This window comes from Drosophila subobscura, chromosome U, assembly GCF_008121235.1.
Source record: "Drosophila subobscura isolate 14011-0131.10 chromosome U, UCBerk_Dsub_1.0, whole genome shotgun sequence".
Lineage (NCBI taxonomy): Eukaryota > Metazoa > Arthropoda > Insecta > Diptera > Drosophilidae > Drosophila > Drosophila subobscura.
In genome coordinates this window covers 15194671-15216638 of record NC_048534.1, presented here as the reverse complement: position 1 = coordinate 15216638, position 21968 = coordinate 15194671, and the positions used below count along the sequence as shown (strand labels likewise).

At 42.3% G+C, this 21968-nt stretch overlaps 3 protein-coding genes across 3 annotated transcripts; 1 reads left to right on the top strand and 2 right to left on the bottom strand.

Moving 5' to 3' along the window:
* The first annotated feature begins 144 nt into the window (after positions 1-144).
* Positions 145-10282, top strand: LOC117899963 (myosin-9). The gene is given in 17 exon segments (XM_034810118.1): positions 145-1016; positions 2216-2449; positions 2514-2581; positions 3404-3606; positions 3671-3876; positions 3939-4218; positions 4220-4942; positions 5006-5218; positions 5287-5611; positions 6319-8032; positions 8104-8206; positions 8274-8444; positions 8506-8970; positions 9035-9520; positions 9585-9812; positions 9876-10115; positions 10169-10282. Coding segments are annotated over 16 exon segments (5667 nt in total). The 5' UTR covers positions 145-1016; positions 2216-2267; the 3' UTR covers positions 10229-10282.
* A 44-nt stretch (positions 10283-10326) lies between these two features.
* On the bottom strand, positions 10327-10706 carry LOC117899974. The gene is made up of 2 exons (XM_034810133.1): positions 10485-10706; positions 10327-10428 (listed from the first exon to the last, which is right to left on the bottom strand). Exons 1-2 carry the CDS (start codon positions 10632-10634, stop codon positions 10423-10425), a joined length of 156 nt encoding a protein of 51 aa, XP_034666024.1. The 5' UTR covers positions 10635-10706; the 3' UTR covers positions 10327-10422.
* A 5761-nt stretch (positions 10707-16467) lies between these two features.
* Positions 16468-21910, bottom strand: LOC117899969 (heterogeneous nuclear ribonucleoprotein 27C). Its single transcript, XM_034810127.1, has 3 exons — positions 21756-21910; positions 19139-19897; positions 16468-19052 (listed from the first exon to the last, which is right to left on the bottom strand). Exons 2-3 carry the CDS (start codon positions 19631-19633, stop codon positions 18282-18284), a joined length of 1266 nt encoding a protein of 421 aa, XP_034666018.1. The 5' UTR covers positions 19634-19897; positions 21756-21910; the 3' UTR covers positions 16468-18281.
* Between the last annotated feature and the right edge of the window lie 58 nt (positions 21911-21968).

Genomic DNA, 21968 nt, shown 5'->3' with positions numbered 1-21968 from the left:
TAAGCTCTTATTCTGCCACAAATTGCTCTCATCAGTTGGCTCCGCCGCTCTCTTCATGAGAAGAGTGTTTTGTGTGTGCCGGTGGCAGATTCTTTCTCGGTTCTCCGACGGGTAGTTGAAGCGTTCGTAAAATGATTTAAATTTAGTTTCTCGTCGATTTTCAAAACGTTCGCATCGAAAAAAGTGCGAAGGAGCCCCTCCGCCTCGATTCGACTGGGCCACCTCGATTTGTGGCAGTGTGAAAGGGATGCAGCTATCCGTATAAGTATTTGTTTCGAGTGCTCGGGCGATCGGCGGTTATATTAAAGATATCTCACAGAACATATGCAGATAAATATGTACATATGTATGTATATATGTACGTGCGGTGTGCGCGCGTGTGTAAGTGATTCGAGTGAACAAAAATCCAATTAGAAAAGCAGCATTGCATGAATTCAGTTCAAAATTGTTTTAAAAAATGTGTTGTAAACAAATATTCTGTAATCTGTGGAAAGCAAACGATCTATCGATCCATCAATATATCTAGGAGAACGCTCCACTGAGGAGATTTATGGGAAGTGCGCTGCCATTTAGGAAAAAGAACGTGTTCTATTTTTAAAACACAGCTAATTTTTGTGGTCGTAAATGTTTGTATTAAGTGAATATTCCAAAATTAAATAAAACAAAACGTGAGCGAAAACCCAGGACACTGGGTGTCCGTGAAAAGAAGGTCTACACCTGGATTCGCCCTGGATCCGGGAGATCTATCTTTTGTATGTTTTCATATCCATCGTGTAATAATTATCAGCTGGTAAATGCTACTAAATAATCGGATGCAAAACGCACATCGTCTGGGGCGGTTACGCAACGGATCTAGAATCTAGCAATCGTTTTTGGTGAATGAAAAAATTCCGCACGCCTTGCGGACGGACAACGTCATCGGTTGGAGCAAAAGGAGGAGTCGGAGCAGTTGCAGCGGATGCTGCCTCCTTCCCCAGCGGCGAGCCTTAAACCATTCTAAATGCGGAAATATTTTGGTAAGTGGAAAAACGTTTTTTATTGTGTTCACACACATTTTCGCAAGTCCCGTGTTGCCGAACGCACAATAAGACACAGATGAAAATAGGTTAAAACGGTGATAATTATTTATAAACGCGCTAGGGATTTGCAACAGGGCCAATTCTCCTAACGGCACTCAGAACGGCATGTAAAAGAAAATAGAGAGCTCTCTCCACTCTCTCTCTCTCTTTCTATCTCTGTCTCTTAAGGCAGACAGTAAAAGCTCTTTTCTTAGAAGTTCTCTTGATTCTCAGTCGTTCATATTTTGTTTGGATTTTTTTTCTTTTTGTCAGAAAAACATGCGCAGGCGGTAGAATTTTTCCTGCGCAATTTCCACCTGTGATCGTTTATTTCCTCGGCTCTCTCCCTGCCTTGTCGCTCTGAGAGAATTTAATGGCTCTAAAAATATATACAAATATACATACATGGATACTTATATGTTATTGTTTATATTTACAATTTCTTTTGTTAATATTTATACTTGCTTGTGCAAACATATTAGGCCTTTTTGGAGGAAACGAATGAGCCGTAGAAATACTCTCTCGAGCTTGAAGTAGATTAATTCCAATTGGAGTTCTTCCAAATGTATAAAAACGGTAGATCCCGTTAGAGCATGGCAACACTTTCCAGTGGCGCCAACGAGAAAAATTACTTTAGGTCAGTAAATTCCCGACGTGCAACCATAAAGCTAAAGAATCGAAATAATTGAACTTTTTTATGGAAATAACAAATGATTTCATTGGGAATTTTTCCTAAGTAAAAAATATTTGGAATTTGGTAATGTTTTATGCATGTATGAGTATAGGAAATAGATTTGCCTTCGCATGGCTGAACGGCACAATAAAAATATCTTAAACTATTAAATCAAAAAAAACAAGAGACCCATTAGCTCTGAATCTAATAGATCTCTTGTTGAATAGATCTAATTTCTGCTCTGGTACCAATAGTTAAGTTGGCCCCTGAAAATGTTCTACTTTTTGATATACTACAAAATTCTTTAGTTGACTTGGATAGATGCCAGACATTCCACCATTGTGTTTAGAATCGGTCAATAGAAAAATGCTGATGGTGGGATTAATAGATATGTATGTACGTACGAATATGTGTGGACATGCGAATGTATGTACATAGACACGAATAATTGTTGGCTGTGCAGTAACAAGATATAATCTCTATGGTTTCCTTGAAAATTACAGAAAAAGAAAAGCTGATAAGTTGTACAAGAACAGATGCATCATCTGTATCCATCGCTGAAAGGCGATCAGCTGTGCCCACTCGGCTTCCATCCCCAGACCCGCTATCCCACACGATGTAAGCGCTGCTTTCGGGATTACAAGGAGCATGGAGCCCGTCGACCTGGCGAAGAAGTGGCCGCCTCATCGCCAAATCTCTCCGATGCCCAGAGTTCGCGGTGAGTCTTTAAGCTGAAAATAGAATTTTGTATATATTATTAATTGTTTCCAACGTTTGCTTAGGCCTACCTCCCGAACATGGACTTCGACGCAGAATCTGAGCCTCAATTCAAACAATAGCAATGATATAGGTACGATTGGATCGTATAATGGATCCATTAACGTCTTGTTTCAAAGTAGAATTGTGTTCATAACATAGAAGTGTTTATTATTTTTTTTATTCATGGCTGAACTTGGCTCAATACAAACCAAAGATTTCGAGACCATTAACAGAGTATTTTGTAATCGAATATTGAACATTTTAATGTTAAATGTATGAGTGTTTGGTGTACTTGTGACTCAAATTAACGTTATCCTTTGCAAAAAATCTCTTAATAGATCAAACTAGATATTTATAAGTATGGAGTAGTAGAAGCATTCCAAAGAAAACTTTTAGCTTGAGAATTCGATTTTATTTGAAATTAACCCAATAAGGAATTCTTTTACCGAATTGCTGGTACATTGAAATAATTATGGATCACCGCTAGTGTTAAGCAAATGTTACCATACCGTTAATCAATGTGTTTGTTTACGTATCTCTTTCACACTCTCACGTTCTGCGCTTGCACCAAACAAAAATCTCAAAAAACAACTGCACCTGCACTGTGCCGTCTCTATCGCTCTCTCTCTATGTCTCTCTCAACACTAATCATTGCATCAATCAACCGTTATTATGTTTACTACTACCAACAACTATCATCAATACGTGCCCACGTGTGATCTTTGCTCGCTCCCGCTGGTTCAACGGTGCACGTTTACTATGTGTGAACTGTGTTCGTCCTGCTCACACTTTGTGGACTGACTACATACATGACTACTACATACAATGTCCGTCCTGCTCACACGCTGAACGTGCTGAAAACTGCAACTTGCTCTTGCATGCACTTTGTCCACGATGCTTTTACTGAACCCAGTTGTTCACTTCAATGTAGAGCTAAAGAAGCGTCCACAGTCGTGGGCCTCCACGCCGGACATTGACGATCCGGCGCAGGAACCGGCACGCCGCCCAGCGACAACGTCGGGCAACATTCGAGCAGCCGATGATCATAATGTGGCTGTCACAGTCAAGCTGCCGGTGGCGCCGCGTCGTCACACAACCGCCTTGGACATCAAGGAGGTAAGTGAAGAAGAATAGTAAGGTAACCATCGACACGAAGATAATTTCTACTTTATTTTTAAAGGTGGAACAAGCGCTCACACCATCATCATCATCAACAACCCGTGTCACATCCTCACCCAGTAAAACTTCAAGTATTCCAGATGAGTTAGTCATCCTATCGACAGACAGTCTAGCCGAGCGTGTCCGCAAAATGAATCTCCTCAAGAAGCAGCGCAGCCTAAACTCGCGGGAAAACAGTCGCGAGCGATCCGTGCCCAGGCGTGAAGAGTGAGTGGAAAAAAGCTTAGCTGCTGGCTACCCATTGATCATCTATCGAAACTCTCTTTCAGGGACAGTGATTCGGCGGCGGCAGCACCTCCGGCAGTTCCGGATCGTCCAGAGCGTAGCAAGTCGGGTACTTCGTTGAACCAGAATCCCCCACAGTCGGAACTGAAACGCGCCTCGCTGCCGCCCAAGAAAGTGGCGGCACCACCGACAATCACAGTCACAAGCAGCAGCAGCAGCAGCACAACCACTGCGAAAACCACAGCTGCAGTCTCCAGCGAGGTTAGGGCTTCTTCTTCCTCGAGTTCCACCACAAGCTCCAGTTCCATTCGTCGCAAGGGAGGCAGCGGCAGATGCAGTGCAGACCAGCAAAGAAATTAAAAGACAAACCGTACCCAGTGTATCCGCTCCGCACTCCACGAGCAACAGCAACAGCAGCAGCACCTCCTCCAAGGAGTCTGTGGCACTGCAGGAGCAAATGAAAACACTCCGAACCGAGCTGGATACCATGAAGGCACGCGCCGAACGAGCAGAGAGAGATAAGAGCGATATACTGCTGAGGCGTCTGGCTTCGATGGACACATCCTCGAACCGAACGGCCGCATCGGAAGCCCTCAATCTACAGCAGAAGCTGAACGACATGAAGGAGCAGCTGGACCGTGTCACCGAGGACAAGCGAAAGCTGAATCTACGCATGAAGGAGCTGGAGAACCGGGGCAGCGAGTCGGAACTAAAACGGAAGCTGCTGGCGGCCGAACAGATATGCGAGGAGCTGATGGAGGAGAACCAGACGGCCAAGAAGGAGATACTTAATTTGCAGGCGGAGATGGACGAGGTGCAGGACACGTTCCGCGATGACGAGGTCAAGGCCAAGACAAATCTGCAAAAGGATCTCGAAAAGGCCACCAAGAACTGTCGCATTCTGAGCTTCAAGTTGAAAAAGAGCGACCGAAAGATCGAAACCCTGGAACAGGAGCGTCAAAGTTCCTTCAATGCCGAGCTGTCCGCCAAGGTGAAGAAGCTGGAAGAGGAACTACGATTCTCCAGCGAACTTACAAGAAAGTTACAGGTAGGGCTTAGAGCTGCAAAGCCGTAAAGGGTTTTTTCCAATGGATAATTTTCCCATTCCTAGATTGAGGCCGAGGAACTACGCAATCCAGGCAAGAAGAAGGCACCCATGCTGGGAGTGCTGGGAAAATCCACATCGGCGGATGCCAAGATCACCCGCGAGTCGCTAACACGCGGCGGCTCCCAGGAGGATCCGCAGCATCTGCAGCGTGAACTGCAGGACTCCATCGAACGGGAAACGGATCTAAAGGATCAGCTAAAGTTTGCCGAAGAAGAGGTAATATAATGCCCCAAATGCCCCCCACCAAAGTCACTCGATTAATCATTCGACCATTTTACGCGAAGCTTCAGCGACTCGCGTCTAAGCGGGTTCAATTCAGTTGCGGCACTCAGACCACACCCGAGCTGCCACCTGTCTTTCCACGTGCCACCCAGACGGTGGCCATAGATCATTGCGATGCCGTCACCAGCATGGAAATGTGCGCACCCTCAGCTGACTCTCACAGCCAAACCGATTTCGAATCGATGGCGAGAAATGCTTCATGCGAACGAGAGACGACACCGTCGCCATTTGTGTCGCTCTTTGCACCCTCAACATCTGGGAGATTGGGTCGCCCGCGTTCTCTGCTCTTCCCCAGTGCCATTTCGCATGTTCTTCTGAATGGAACAGGTAGAAGAACTCCAGAAGATCATCAGTCCACACAAAACCGTTGCTGATTGATTGCTCTTTTATGTTCACTCGTATTCCTAGCAAAATGTTTTGTAGTGCAGTCTCCATGTACCATTCGAGCTTTCGTTATGTAGCAAAAAACTATTTTGATCCTCGAAAACGATCTGTAGATGGGTTCTACCATTCCGAATTCCGTAACCTTATTCCTTACCATTCAGATGCAATAAATGATACGAGATTTTTGTGTGTTTCAGGCTGAACATCTGAGGAAAAAGGTGACTCGTTTCGAGGATGAAAATGAGTCTATGATGATGCAGTTGAAAAAAATGGCAACGCGCTCAAGAAGTACGAACCAAAACACACACAATCTTTCTCTTACTAAGCTCTTAACCTTAGTTTATAGATCAACAAAACAATTAATTCATTTCAACTATAAATAACTTCGTTCAGTTGCATTTCGTTTTGTTTCGGTCACATCACAACGCTCTAAAATTAGAGTGACCAAAGCTGCTGAACGAACCAAAACGTTGACCTAACAAAACTAATTTGACTTTTCTCATGCGCTTTGTAAGATCCGATGATTAATTTCTTGCCATTTTTTTGCGGCTGCTCATTAATTAGTGTGGTTACTAACTAAAGCATTCAACTAACAGCAGCAACTAACTAAACCGAACTGATATTAATCTGTTTATTGTGTTCCCCGGCAGCACGGAAGCTGAGTCCCACACCACATGCTGCCCATCGATTGGCGCCCGAGGTGCATGCGGATCGTGATGAGGGCATCTCTGACGAGGATGATCCAGCCGAACTGCGCATCCTGCTGGAGCTCAACGAGCAGGAGGCCTCCATACTGCGCCTTAAAGTGGAGGATCTGGAGAAGGAGAATGCCGAGTCCAAGAAATATGTGCGCGAGCTTCAGGCCAAGCTGCGACCGGACGCTTCTTCGAATGGCAGCAAATCCTCGCTACTCAGTTTTGGAACCTCCTCCTCCAGTGCGGCTGAAAAGAAGCTAAAAACCCTTAACGAAGACTTGACGCAGCTGCGAAAGAGCCTGCAGGAAAAGGAGCAGACAGTGAACAGCCTGAAGGAGCAGCTTGGCAAAGTGAGCAGTCTGGAAGCGGAGAACGAGAAGCTGTCGAAGGAGAACAAACGTCTGCAGACGCTGCGCAAGGCCAACGAGAAGATGGGCGAGACAGATCTGTCCAAGATGAAGGAGACTCTGACGGTGGCCCAGCGGGAGCGGGATGAGCTGACGGCCAGGTTGAAGAGAATGCAGCTGGAGGCAGATGCCAAGCTGCCGGCCCGCACAGCAAAGCGGGTCAACGACCTCACCCCGAAGAGTCATCTCAAAAAGTGGGTGGAGGAGCTGGAGGATGAGATCAGCGAGATGCGTGTGATGCTCAGTTCGAGTGGCTCCGATCAGGTGAAGGCCCTGGAAGCAGCCAAAGTGTCGCTCGAAGAAGAGCTGCAAAAGTCAAAGAAAAAGCTGACGCTGGCCGAGGGAGATGTGCAGCGACTAAAGCTCCTCAGTGGCTCAAGCAGCAAAGTCAGCGAACTGGAGCAAAAGCTGAAGCGCAGCGATGAGGATGGCAAGAAGCTCGGCACCAAGCTCAAGGAGCTGGAAGAGAAGCTCAAGAAGCAGGACACACAGCTGAAGCAGAGCGAGACAAACAAATCCACACTGGAGAGCCAGAGCAAGCGGGAGAAGGAGAAGCTGTCCAGCCTGGAGAAGGATCTCGAGAAGCAGAGCAAGGAAAAGGAAAAGCTAGAGTCCAAGGTCCTGCAGTTGGATGCGGATCTGCTGTCAGCCAAGAAATCCGCGGAGAAGACTAAATCCGCGCTGGAGAAGGACATCAAGGATCTGAAGACCAAGGCCAGTAAATCGGACAGCAAGCAAGTGCAGGACCTCAAAAAGCAAGTGGAGGACATCCAGACATCGCTGAGCGTCGAACAGAAGCGCAACGAGGATCTCAACACTCACTGGGAGAAGCTATCCGAGGAGACAATCCTAATGCGGGCACAGCTAACCACCGAGAAGCAGAACCTCCAGGCCGAACTCAATGCCAGCAAGCAGAAACTGTCCGAAATGGACACCATACGCGTCGAGCGCACCGACATGGCCCGCAAGCTGAACGAGGCACAGAAAAAGATTGCCGAACTGCAGGCCAAGACCCTGAAGACCGGCAACAATGGCGATCACGAGCGCACTATGCTCAAGAACAAGCTGGCCGAGAAGGAGCACGAGTACGAGCGTCTGCGCAGGGAGAATGAGATGAACATCGATCTGGTGTTCCAGCTGCGCAAGGACAACGATGATCTCAATGGCAAACTGAGCGACTACAACAGGATTGAGCAGGCGCAGGTCTCGCTCAATGGCCATGGCGCCCGAAGGGATGCAGAGATCAGGGAGCTAAAAGAAAAGTAAGAACTGTCTGTGTGGGATCGTGAAATATTCTCCGATTGTGATGCTCATTTCTTCTTTGTTCAAACAGATTACAGAGCACCGAACTGCAGATGAAATCCGAGGTGGCCACCACACGCCTGAGATACGAGCAGCAGGTGAAGAATCTCAGCGGAGAGCTCAATTCAATGCAGGTAAAAATATTCAGCAAAGAATTACTAATGGAACTGAAATAATATCCGAAACCTTATCCCCAACTAGCGCCAATGCGAACGCTTCAAAAAGGATCGTGATGCCTTCAAGCAGATGCTAGAGGTTGCACAGAAGAAGATCGGTGATCTGAAGGCCAATAATACGGGCAGACAGAGTCGTGGATCCATGCACAGCAGCGATGATGATGACAAGAGCAAGATTGCCTATCTAGAGCAACAGGTGAACAGGCGATCCCTGCCATTGCAAATAGATTCTAATGGCATGTAATGGCATTTTGTAGATTGGTCATCTGGAGGATCAATTGGTGGAGTCACGCCTGGAGGGTAGCAAGGTCAAGACGGAGCTTGTGTCCGAGCGCAGTGCCAATGAGATCAAAATATCCGAGATGCGGTCGAAGCTGAATGAGTTCGAAGAGGAACGCGTGATTGGCTCTGGCAGCACAAAGCTGCCTGGCATGAAGACAAAACTGGAGCTGTCCTGGCAGAAGGAACGCGAGGATCAGCAACGTCTTTTGCAAGAAACCTCCACACTGGCCCGGGACCTCAGACAGACTCTGTTCGAGGTGGAACGCGAGCGGGACAAGGAGCGGCTGGAGTCCAAGCGTAAGCTGGATCAGATCAAGCGAGCTACCGAAGAGGAAATGGAAGAGGGACGCAAGAAGATCGCTGAGCTGCAGTGCGATCTCCTCGAGCTGCGTGACGTCCATGCCAAGCTGCGTACGTCCAATGAGAAGCTAAGACGAGAGGTGAGTACTCATTCCATTAGGTAGTTTCTATACTTTCAATCTCCAATCTCTTATTCAATTCCAGCGCGAACGCTACGAGAAAGAACTGATCAAGCGACGCATGGAGGCGGATGGAGGTGATCGCAAAGTGGGTGCCCTACTGCAGACCGTCGACGAGCTGGTAAAGATCGCTCCAGATCTGAAAATGGCCCGAAGCAGCTACGACAACACCCTACGGCCGGAGCAGCCGAATGTACGACGCAGTCGCAGTCCCTCGCCTACGCTGAGCAGCACTCAGATCAGCACCGTGCTGGCCCGGTTGGCCGAGGCCTCCGAGGAGCTGCGCAAATTCCAGCGTCTGAACGAGGACGAGCAGGAGCGTAGTCGCATTCGGAGGGGTAATCTGCGACGTGCTGCCTCGCAGGAGAACGATCATCATGGCAGCACCAGTTCCGTGGCCAGTGCAGCGGGTTCACAGCGTGGAGGCGGTCGTTTGTCACGCAATTCGGGCAACAATGGCAGCCTCATACGCAAGAGCCTGTCGCTGGATCACTCCATACAAAGAGATCAGGTGAAGACAAAGCATTTAAGTTGTTCTGAGGAAGAACTATAATCGGATCTTATACATTTCATAGAACATTTGGCGCCAGGACGATGGCAGTGTGTCTTCGATGCAGTCCATTGACTCTGAGCTGGGCGGTCTGGTGCGTGACTCCAGCCTAGACTCACGCCTCGATTCGCGCCTGTCTGGGGGCTCCACTCAGAGCGACATACCGCGAGGTCCACGCAAAAAGAAGAAGGGCATCATGGGCAAGCTACGCAGCCTGACCAAAAGCAGTCGCAATTCCGAGAGTGAAATATCGGTAGGACCCCACAAGTGGTATACTACTTTCGAGATTTCTTTAATTCTCCTTACCTATTGGCAGATTCAAGGATCCGACTCTGACATCAGCGTTGCCAGCGACATGAGATCCAGCAAGAAGGACCTGCGCGGACGTCTCTCTGGTATGTTCAAGCGCTCCGGGTCGAACTCACGCAGCGAGAGCATGGAGCGGCCTGGCACCGAACACAGGCCTGTGGCCGTCACCGTTGTGGGACATCCCGATGGGCCACAGCCACGCGAGCCGCCGCCTGCCAATTCCCTCACACCCAGACCCATACGTTCGGTAAGAATTCTGAGCACCATGATAATTCTATTCTATGTTTTCGTTCCTTTTAGATCCCAAAACCGCCCAGTGGCACCAGTCCCGCCACACCCAGACGCCGCGTAGCCAAGTAGTAGTCATCACATTGATTCATTCATTAATCATAGCAATAAAATATTTGTTCAAACGATTCCCCAAATGCAGCCCCCGATCATACCATTTCATTAGATTTATTCGTTGATTTTTAATGATTTTACTTCATTTTTAGTTGTTTTTTTTATCTGCAGCCAAAATAAAGTCATCTTTTTCAATAAAAAACCTTTGCCTTTTACCGCTGAAATTGAGGGAGAAAGTAAATAAATCCAATATAATCCATAAAGAAACACAAACATTTTTGTACACCAATCCAGCGGCGAGTATGCCCATGGCAATGGGACATGCGGCATCTTTGTAGCCCGAAAAAGATGTTGGTTTCTCCACATGGGCCACGAAAAAGAAAACGGAACTAAGTATAAATAATGCCACGACTTCTTGCAACATTGCGAAGAGTTTTACGAAGATACAGATTTCGAATTTACTATTTTAGTTTTGAGCAATTTTGAGTATAATGAAACGAAAAGTATAATTATTTTCTGTTATTAACAAAGACTCCTATGAACTTCATTTCTAACAATTGCTTCAAGTCCTATATTGAACCCAATCAATCAATGAATCTGTGTTAAATAAAAAGAGTGAGTGACATTTATTCTATTTACTTGCAATTTATGTATATATTCAAAGTATTTTGTTTTGCTTAAAACTTGTTGTTTTTTTTTCTTTTTTCTTTTCATTTTTTCTTGTTTTTTTTACACACTACATTAATTTTCTTTTTGTTAAACATAATTTTTTGTTGTTTTGTTGAATTTATAATTAATTTCTTGTAATTTACTTATTGTTTTTATTTGTTTCCTTTAAATGAATCAAAAAACGTTTATGTTACGTTACGTTGAACTTTCTTAGGGGGCAAAAACAATGTTCATATATTCGAGTGTATATCTCATGCGTTTTGATCATGTGTTCAAAACGTAAACCAATCCAATATGCAAAAACCAAAATGATGTTTGAAGTTGCAATTTGATGTCATTTTTTTGAGTACGTGGCATGCTCATCAGATCTAAACTAAATCGATTGATTGGATAGGTCTTGAGGGACGACTGGACTGGTTGGGTTGGGTTCGGGTTCGGGTTCTTTGCAAACTTTAAGGTGTTCAAATCTAGTACGAGAGACGTATGTAGGGGGTACGTTGTTTTCTTTTTAAATTTTGTTTTTGTTATTTTCCTAGCATTGTTTAATGTTTTATGGAGTTACATTTATACATTTATGCAAATTTTTGGGCTTGGGTATTAGTTTTCTAGTTATCTCAAGTGTCGGTTCGACTTCCGTTTCCATTTCAATTTCCTGTTCTCATTCCTCATTCTTCATCTTGTGTGTGACTTGTATTTGTTTGTATAAATTGTTTTATTATGGTTTTTTTATAGTTGCAAATGGCTTTTCTCTTTTCGTTCTGCATTTAAAAGTTGTTCAATAATTATATTGTTCAAGTGTTTCATTCGTTTCGTCTTAGCATTTTTCTTTCTTTAGTAACAATGTCCTTACATCGCTTATATTCGTTTTTGTATGTCTTATGGTTTGTCTTATGTATGTTTCCTTATTTGCTTTTTGTTTTGGGTTTTCTTTCCATTTTTTGTTTTTTTTTTGATATTACTTAGGCACTGTGTTCGTATTACATTAAAGAATTAATTTAAAGTTTAAATTTAGGTATGTATAAATACATTGTAAAAAATTTCTTTAAGTTTACCGTAAACTAAAATCCTTGCAACACTATATGTAAGTATGTACTTCGTATTTACTCTCTTGTTTTTTTTTCAGTTATTTCCTTATTATTTCATTAGCTGCTCTCTGCTGCATGTATGTAATGTATGTATGTATGTCCTTGTATCTATGTTTCTTGTAAGTTAGGTTAGGTTAAATCCTGTCCTCACTGTTTAATCCTTAATCCATGCTGTTTACGGCTGTGTTAATCGAATGGTAATGTTAAACTTCTACTACTATATAAGTGTCTCCCTTTCGGTAGCTCTCTCCTCTTACTCTCTCTTCCTCTCTCTATGCTGATTTAAAAGTACACGTAGAAAAGTCTAAGAAAAACCCAAATCCCCGTCGTTTGATCTCGTTTGGAATGCCTGGAACCGAAGTTTTACGAGTATGTTTATATTCCAATCCATTCCGTTCCATTCCTTTCAGCTTTCAAGTCGCAACAACACTTATATGCCTAAAACCGTTACAAGTAGCTTCCTATATATGTATGTATGTATGTATGTATGTATGTAAATGCAGGTGTAGGAGGCGTATGGCGTATGTCTATGTGTGTCTCTGGGAGGTGGCTATGACTACTCAGAAGTACAACTAACTGTTCAGTTTCATTTTCAATACGAGTAATCAGTTTAAGATTTCAGTTTTCTAAGTTTTTCGTTTGCTAAAAAATTCAAATTCATCGAAAGTTCTCTTCGCATTTGGCCTTACGAACATTTAACTGTCATACTACCAGGTTCGGACTATTCCATTCCATACTTGTACAGCCTACCGTTAGCCGTTTGATTTGCTTTTGGGTTGCTATTGTTATCCTAATACTTTGATTTGTTGGTTATCTGCTCATCGAAACAATTACAACGAAAAGTCCCTCATCGAATTTACAGAATAAAATATCCAAAAACAAAAGCGAATAATAATTTGTGTGTGTTTGTGGCGGTGTGAAACATAATCCTTCCACGAACTTATGCTGGTAGCCTATTTATTCATCTGAGTCTCAATCGAGTTACGAGTTTAATAGTTTTTTGGTTTTATTTTATTGTTTTAAACTGTTGTATGAATTTACGTTCAACTTCCCCGGGGGTCTCTCTCGGCCTTAAACTGCTTCATTTTGTTGCATTTTGTTAACAGTCTCAATTTTGGTTTTTATTTTATGTTCTTTTTTTTTTGGTTTTGTTTGGTTTCGTTTCGGTTATTTTGCATAGTTTTTCTCTTTTTTTCTGCGTTTTTTCCGTATTTTTGTCTATTTTGTAGTTATCATTATTATTATCATCTACATACAAATTAGTTTTGGTTTCACTATTCTCTGCATTTAAAATTACCATATACCATATACATACATACCTCGTTTAGAATTTATGCTTAAGAACGAACCAAAGTGTTGGGGCTTAGAAATGGGTGTGTGTGTGTGTTGGTTGGTTGTTTTTTAGGTTTAACTAATCAATAAACAATTTGTTGCACTATAACAATCATCATTCCAGCTTCGACCTGAACTGAACTGACCTGACCCTTTCCTTATCCAAGTAGATTTGTTTGTCCCCCAATCGTCATCATAAACATGAAAGTGTTGTCCCTAATTGTACGAGTATTTATGCGAAAAGAATCTTACAAAATCAATCAATACGAGTAAAAATACAGATTCAAAACATGCCACCCACATACTCGTATATACACATATATAGATGGTAGGTAAATATGCTAGTTGATCTTTTATCTTATTGAGTTTCTTTATCATTTATTGAATCTCTTTTGTTTTGTTGTTGTCGGTTGTTCTCGCATCTTTGCCCTATATAAATTTAGTCATTACAAAAAGGTGTCTTAGGTGGAATCGTTTTGTCTTAGGAATTTAGCTTAGATATCTGTTAAATCTCGATCTTATTTCAAATCATTCTAGTTTTAATGGCTAAGAGTTACTTCATTACATAAAAACAACGTTTTGCAGGAAGGCCTGGGGCTGGTTAGGGTTGGGTTGGGTAAATTGGTATTTGTATCAGACAAAACACATTTTAAAATTCTAGCATATTTAGAAAAAGATCGATTTGTTGCTAGCTCTCGTCTCGTCTCGTTCGATCGATCATTCAGTTTGTTCATCGCTTAGCTTAACTATGGGGTACCAGTCGAAATATCCGATTCGGAAACAAATTCGAGAGAACTTAAACGTTAGAACTATAGACCGAAAGCACACTGATAAGTATCTTTGTTCGTCTCTCGTCACCCTAGAGCCTATGTAGTATATAGTAGTATGTTTTGTTGTATGTTCGTACGTAGAGGCTATACAATGTACACAACGCATTTGCTTCATTGGTTTCATTGGGTGTTGCATTTTGGCGCATCTTTTCTTTCGTATATTAGCTTATCAGTAAGTACTCGTATGTTAAATAAATAACCCTTACATTATTGTTTCATTCATGGTTCTTATGATTTGAATCTGATCCTGCATTGGAAACGTCGAAAAGCGCAAAAACAACACAAAACTGCCAGCGAAAAAAACGATAACGAAAAATCCATCAAATCAATAGTAGAGCCGCCCGCACACCTCTTCCGATAAAGAAACCAACAATAATTAAAGAACCAAAAACCATATACACACCAAATGACATCAAAACGTAACTAAAACACGAACAAAACAATTCTATCATTTTGGTTCCATTGCTTCTGCTGTTCTGGTGGTTACTGGGTGCTCCCAATGTGAATGTACTCCGGATGTCTGGACATAACTATTCGTCGATTCGAACTGTTGCACTTGGACTTTGTTCTACAACAGTGTGTGTGTGTGTGTGTGTGACTGCTGACAAACATTTACACTTAATTTATAGCTTTCTCTTCGTATTTTTGTTTCATCTGATTTTAGCTTGAAAGTGCAACACTTCATTAATACAATATTTAGATTTATTTTACCTTTAAATTGTTATATATATAATTATATGTATATAGTATATATGGTTGTATATAGTAGGTATTCATATATATGTATATATATATAATTTTGTTTTCTTTTTACCTTTACGATGCACATATATTTTATGTAGTTTTCATTTTTCAATAGATTAATCAAAAACAACAAAAAAAGGTTTTATATTGTATTAAAATGGTAAATAAAAGGTGTAAATAAATGAAATTGTTTTACAATTAACAGTCAGTGTGTGTTTTGTCATCTAAATAAACGATTTCCCATGTATCTCTGGGATCTAAGATTTAATTTTACTCTAATGTTGGACAACTGCCTTATTATTCTTTCTGACAATGAGAACGGAAATTGTGTGTAAGTGTGTTATCCTCAGTATGTAATGAATAATAATCATAATGTTTCAGCTTATTAAATTACATCAGGTTTCTTTGCTTGCAATTTCGTCAACAAAATCTTCGACACTGCTCTGTCTACTGTCAATTCTTTTCCTTTTCTGCTTCCTCTTACGGTTCTTCTTTGATGTTGCGAAACAGAAATAATAAAACGCCAAAATAATTGTCCTCCATTCTTCGCTCCTACCTCACTTACGTCTCGTCCGTTATCTCACGACGCCTCCTCCACCTCGCCTGTTGACAGGCAGCCGCCTTCGACAAGCCAGGATCGACCACACTATAAACCTTCTCACGATCATTATCGATAAAACGATACACAATCATGCACACAGACAAGCACACACGCACGCACCGCACGCACACAGAGATGCTGAGGCCAAGTAAAAGAAAAAGATTCAAATTCAATAAGTGTTGTTGTTTTTTTCAAATATTTTGTTTTTTTTTCTTTCAAAAATCGAAACGTATTTCACACGTTCTACTTTACTTGTTTACTTGCTTATTGTTTTTGCATTGTTTGCTTTTGTTTTGTTTTTTAAAAAATTTAAAATTATTTATAAAATGTAAGCATATGTATTTGTAATTTAAACGAAATTAAATTAGGAATTTATATCTGTAGGATTTGTTTGTGGGGTTGTTTGTTTGTTTGTAAGATTTAAAAATTATACGAAGAACACTAAGCAATAAATCACCGAAAAATAAAGTAAAGTATTTGTTATTGTATATTGTAATTAAATGTATGTATTGTAAGTTTTTTTTCTTGTAAATAAACAAATTAAAAATTAGTGTATGATATTTTAATAGAAAAAATTACTTCATATTTATATAAGAATATATATAATATATGTGTATGGTAAATGTATTAGCATATAATATGTGTTTCTCCTTTTGCTTTTTTTACTTTCGCTTTTGCTGGGTTTTCTTTCTCCATCTTTCTTTTGTTTTGTTTTTTGTTTTGTAATAATAAATTGTAAAATCGCAATCATATAATCATCATTAAAATAGTTTTTGCTTTCATCTTGTTTTACACACACATCGCACGCTCCCCTACTAAGAGAGCGTGCAAAGTAGTTAAGAGTAAATATGTATAAGTAATTAAAGATATATATATATGTTATGTATATAATCAATCAAAGTTTTACTGCTTGCTGTTGTATGCAATAATATTTCTTTCTTCCTTTTTAATTTCTTCTCCTTCTTCATCTTTTACTTTCTTCTCTTTCTTTCTTTCTTTCCATTGTCTCTGCCTCGCTAGTGTGGTTTTCAGTTGTTGTTTAAGTGAATGGTGGGTGTTGCGCATGTTGTTCTTCTTTAGGCGGTGTTGTTTGTAGAGTGCCTCCACACACACTTTATCCTCCCACCTTCTTTCTGGTTGTCGTTAGATGATGTTCTTCTCTTCCGGCGGCTGTTGTTGTTCTTGTCTGCTTGGCAAACGATGAAAATTTGAAAAAAATGTGCAACGCAACTCCAAGCATCGTTTTTATCTCTATCTCTCTTCCTCTCTTTTTGTAACTTTTGTCCTCAATCCTTATTACTCTTTGCCTCCCTGCTTACTTCCCTCTTTTATTATCATTAACTGTAGGTTTAAATTTACGTTTCCTTTTGCTCTTTTTTTTACTCTTTTTCTCGTTTCTTTTGTGTATATACTCGTTATATATAAGTATGCATGTATATAGTTTTTATGTATATTTGTTAAGAGTGTGTTTCGTATTTTTTGTGGTTTACGTTTTCTCATATCTCATTATCCATTAAGCATTTTACTTCTGCTAACTTTCCGCCTGCCTTCTCAGTATCGGTAGCATTATTTCACTTTCTCTTTAACTAAATAATAAATCCAACGCACTATATAATTCTAGTTTCAAGTTCAACTTTCGCTTAGATGTAAACGACGACATACGCTTATCAATTAGGTTTCTTTATATATGTAGTTTAACTTTTAGCTAGTTTTTGTTTTGTTTACTTTAAATGGTAAATTTTTAATTTTGTAACGTATCTTTCTCGTGTCGTTCCAGCCTTCGACCTTATCCACCCGCGTATTCCTCTCTCTATCCACCCACCAAGCGATTAATCAAGCAATAACACAATTTTCAAAAAGAATTAGTCATGGCCTAAGGCTAAGGCAAGCCCCAAACAAGAGAGAGTTCTCGGAATGTCAGTGGTGTCGTCTCTATATTCCTTTTCAAACTTCCCCCCCATTGGGACTACACCTTGTCGCCTTGTCGAGTGATGGGGATAGGATATTTCTGGTGTGTGAGGATGGGCTGTGACGAGACCGGTGGCTGGCCGACTGGCTTTTGCATTAAAATGTACAATTTCGAATTTGTATTTACTAATTTTAGTAATAAAGGGGATCTCTTTACTTGTTTACGCTTTAAATAAAATTATATGTTCTTATTTTCCTTTGTTGGTATTTCGCACACTTTTCATCCATGATCTCTTGTGTCTAATTAGCTAAACTTTATACTTGTAAATCATTACGTTTAATTCTTCACATTTCTATATTCTGTTAATGCCATGTGTAATCGGTACCTACGGGCTCTGGGTTGTTAGTTCTTCTAGGTTTCTGTTTTCTTGGTTGATTGGTTGGATGGTTAGGTAAATGTTGGCTTAGGATACAGTAGGATTATACAGTACGTTTTGTGGTGTGGTTTTGGTGTGTGAGTGAGTTTTTTTTTTTTGGGGGGGAGGCGCATGAGAAATGTTGTGGTATGGTTTGGTGTGTTTCGTTGAGTGTTGGTGTTGTTTGTTGTTGCCTATGAATTATTACATACTCATTGCTATAGAACATACATGTATATATATATATATCTATGAATCTGACTTGTCGCTAGGTATTCTCTGGTGTTAAATTTGTGTGTGTTTGCTTTAAATTAGGGTTGTACACGAGTTAAATATTAATTTCAACAACTGATCTGATCTGAAATAAAAACGAACAGACGACGCTTTAGCTTACAATTACCACCATCTTTTTTGTCTTCTTCATCATTCACCGACGACGAGGACGACTACGACGACGGCGACACGACAACATGATCCTCCATCGCCTTAAACAGCCTGAGAGGCTGCGTACGGCGGCTGTGTGGAGCTGTCGTTGCCATACGCTGACCTAGGGCCGGCACCATAGTTGGATGCGCCCTCCTGCTTAACATAATTGCTATAGTCGTAGTCATAGCCAGAGCCATAGCCGCCATAATCGTACTCGGAGCCCGACTTTGAGGCCGAGTTGCCGGGTCCAGTGCGCGGCATACCGCCCACAGGTCCAGTGGTTGATGGACCGCCCGCAGCCCAGGCCTGGGCACGCGAGTACATGTCCGTGGCGGTACCCGCCCCAGCTCCAGGTGCTCCAGTGGGTCCAGCCGAATTGGGTGGCATATTCCACGAGTTCCAGCTGCCACCGCCAGACGGCCCGGAAGGAGCGCCCGTCGATGTCGAGTTGTACATATCGTAGCCACCGTATCCCTGGGTCTGCTGGGGTCCAGCATAGTTGGACCACTGTGGAGGTGGTCCCTGGGGGCCAGGTGGTGCGCCCCAGCCTTGGTACGATCCTGGACCGCTGTTGCCATAACCATAGCCCTGCTGTTGAGGCGAGGTGCCCCAGCCCTGATAGCCGGGCATCATGTTCGGCGCACCGATCGGCATATTCAGTGGCGGACCACCCATCTGACCGTTTTGGCCCTGGATCATGTTCATTGGGGCATGATGGGGTCCCCAGTGGCTGCACTCGCTGTTCATCTTGCCATAGGCACCACCCACCGTGCTGTTGTTCGAATTCTGTCCGCCAGATCCGTCACGGGGCTCGGCCTTCTTGATCTCCACCTGTGGAACGAGGCAAACGAAAGAGTGGCAATAATGAGGACAAAGGACAAACTAGGTGGAAATTGAGGACCAGTAAGGCAACATACCTGCTTGCCGTTCAGATTGATGTACCGCTCATTGGTCACATGCTCAACCGACGACTCTTCTTCAAAGGACAGGAATCCGAAACCACGGGATTTCTTCTTCTCCTGATCATACATGATAACTACTTCGGTCACTTTGCCGTACCGACCAAAAAAGGTACGCAGATCGGTTTCCGTTACGTTCGATGGGAGACCGCCGAGGAACACCTTGTAGCCGCCGCCTTTCTTCGGCTTTTGAAGCGTGCGTGGGTTGCATGGCTTCGGATCGATGGTACGGCCATCGAGCGTGTGCGGACCGTTCTGCAGCACATGGTTTACATTGGTTGGATCGGCAAAGGTGACGAAACCGAAGCCACGCGACCTGCCGCTCTCGTTGTTCTTCATCACGACACAATCGATGATGTCGCCGAAGCGGCAGAAGTAACGCGACAGATTCTCCTGCGTTGTCTCCCACGATAGTCCACCCACAAACAGTTTGCCCCTCTCGTCCTCTTCCATGATGTTGTTCTGGTGATTGTGAGCTATTGCGCCGGGTAGGTTTTCAATAATTGACGTAATTTTGCTGCTGTTTTATTCACACGGGTGTATAAGAAATAAAATGTCTTCTCGCTTGGGTCTTCTTGCACTTTTTTCTTAACTTTTTACACTGTTATAGTTGCTGGTTGCGTTGCTGTTATATTTTGGATTGATTTCAAAAGTTGCCAAAGTTCTTCTCTCCTTCAAAATAACTAAACAAAAGCCACGACGTTTACACGTAACTTTCTATAGGATGGAAATAGTTGAAGTAGGCATGGAAAGATACAGAACGATTTAAAGAAATTGTTAATCAAAATCACTTTTTTTTCTTGGCTAAAAACTAAAAGGGTGCGAAAAGGTGGAAGGCAAGAGCCAAGATGACAAAATACGCAGACACACCAACACGTAGGCACAGGGAGCAACCGAAATAGGCATAGATAATTATGAAAGGCGCAGGTAGGCAGCAGAGACAGCGGCAACAGCAACCGGCCGGTACGCATACATTCTCATGCAAAGGTATTTGTGAGCGAGTGAGTCTACATGTGTGTTTTTGCCGTCTAACTGCTTTTTTTGTACACGTTCACAAGTTGCTGGGTTGTTTGCAACGCTCCGCTTGCTCTGCTCTTCGTGCGGTTCACAAACTGTTTTCTGCTGCTGCTGCTTCCTCTTTTTTACACTGCTGCGTGAAAGTATTGTTTTCTTTTCGCTGTGTCACGAGCGTTGTTGTTAGTGTAGCAATGTCCCCAGCCTCAGCCTCTAACCCACACACACACTCACACCCACACAGATGCCGACTATCAATGAGAACAACGAACTTATTCCCAAGGTGAAAACAGAACACTGCCGGTCCGGTCGCACCACATTTGCGCGCCATTTGCTAGGTATTGCCAGATGGGTCTTGTAAACACCCAACCCTACCAAAATCCTAAAAATGTGAAAGTTCAGGTCATGTAATCCAATCCCTGTCCGATGTCCGAAGAACTGAAATACATTCTTTATTGGGCTGTCTCGTGTCTCGCGGAAATTTTCCCACTCACAAGTCCAAACATGTGGCAACGCTTTGTGGCGACGTGAAAGCGAATGTACAAGCGAAAAGGAACGTACCAAGAAGCAATGCCCTCAAAACGCAAGCCACATAAAACTTGAATTCTAAAATAAAAAAATTATTCACTTCTTTGTGGGCTCTAATTAATCGCAGCCTATATCTGGCCACGCACTTTCCGCAAAACTGAATGAATCTCTTGAAAAATGTGGGAAATTCACCACGGTAGAAGACAACAGCAGCGACGGCAGAGAAAAAAAAACAAAATGGAAGACGACGTGCCTGATGAAAAAATGCTTCAACAAAGAAATGTATTAAGAAATGCTTTCTGGGGCTAAATGCTCTTGATACAGGATAATTTAACATGGCCTTTAATGATTTTTTTAGTTTGAAGCAAATCGAGGCATTTGCATTAACTGATGCCGGCAATATTCACACAACAATAGAACACACGACACTTGTACTGCTTGTAGATTTACGTTTGTTGGCCGGATAAATTATAGTTGAATTAGCTAAGATTTCTACTACGCAATTTTAAAAATTTCGCATGATTTTTGTATTTTGCACCGCAATCTTTATGCACATGAATATACACATGCTTGTGTGTGGGTTCATGAGTTGGCCGCACGGTTGTATGCGTGCGTGTGTGTGAGTGTGTGTCGCGAATGGCCGCCGACAGACCAGACCGAACCGACCGATTTGTACTCGTGTGCGTATGTGTTGGTGTGGTGTTATACATAGCATTTTTTGTATGTATGTATAAAAATATGAAATTTTCCACTTTATTGGGCGAAAAAATAATGTTGTAAGTGGCACGGAAAAACTGCAGCCTTTGTACGCACAAATTGAAAATCACAAACTTGGTTTAAAAACAAAGAGCTGCTGGTCGCATTGCTTGCGGTGCTCAGTCGAATCAAATAAAATTTACACACCACCACACCAAGCAACGGCAGCTGCGTCAAGTATTCAACCTTTTTGGAAAGGCAAGGCAGAGGCAGGCATTTTGTTAAAGCACCGTAATTGTTATGTAAAATGCAGATTTGATTTGTTTTCCATGCTTACCGTTTGTGCCAAGTGTTCGTCTGTGATTTTTTAAAGATTTCGCACTGCAAATTCACTAAATTTAAGTGTTTTTTCCTTAAAAAACTAGCTTATAAATAATTGTATGATTTTGATGCATACGATATAACCTAACTTATGATAGAATCGTCGCCACCGCCACGTTTAATGTAATCGATAGCAGTGGTCGTGCCTGCCCCACGGTCACACTGTACA

Bases quoted from the DNA above. Each gene is read 5' to 3' on its own strand.
- LOC117899974 (XM_034810133.1), bottom strand. From the start codon at position 10,634: ATGTTGCAAGAAGTCGTGGCATTATTTATACTTAGTTCCGTTTTCTTT.
- LOC117899969 (XM_034810127.1), bottom strand. From the start codon at position 19,633: ATGGAAGAGGACGAGAGGGGCAAACTGTTTGTGGGTGGACTATCGTGG. The intron at 19,053-19,138 runs GTATGTTGCCTT...CTCGTTCCACAG, and splicing joins TCAATCTGAACGGCAAGCAG to GTGGAGATCAAGAAGGCCGA.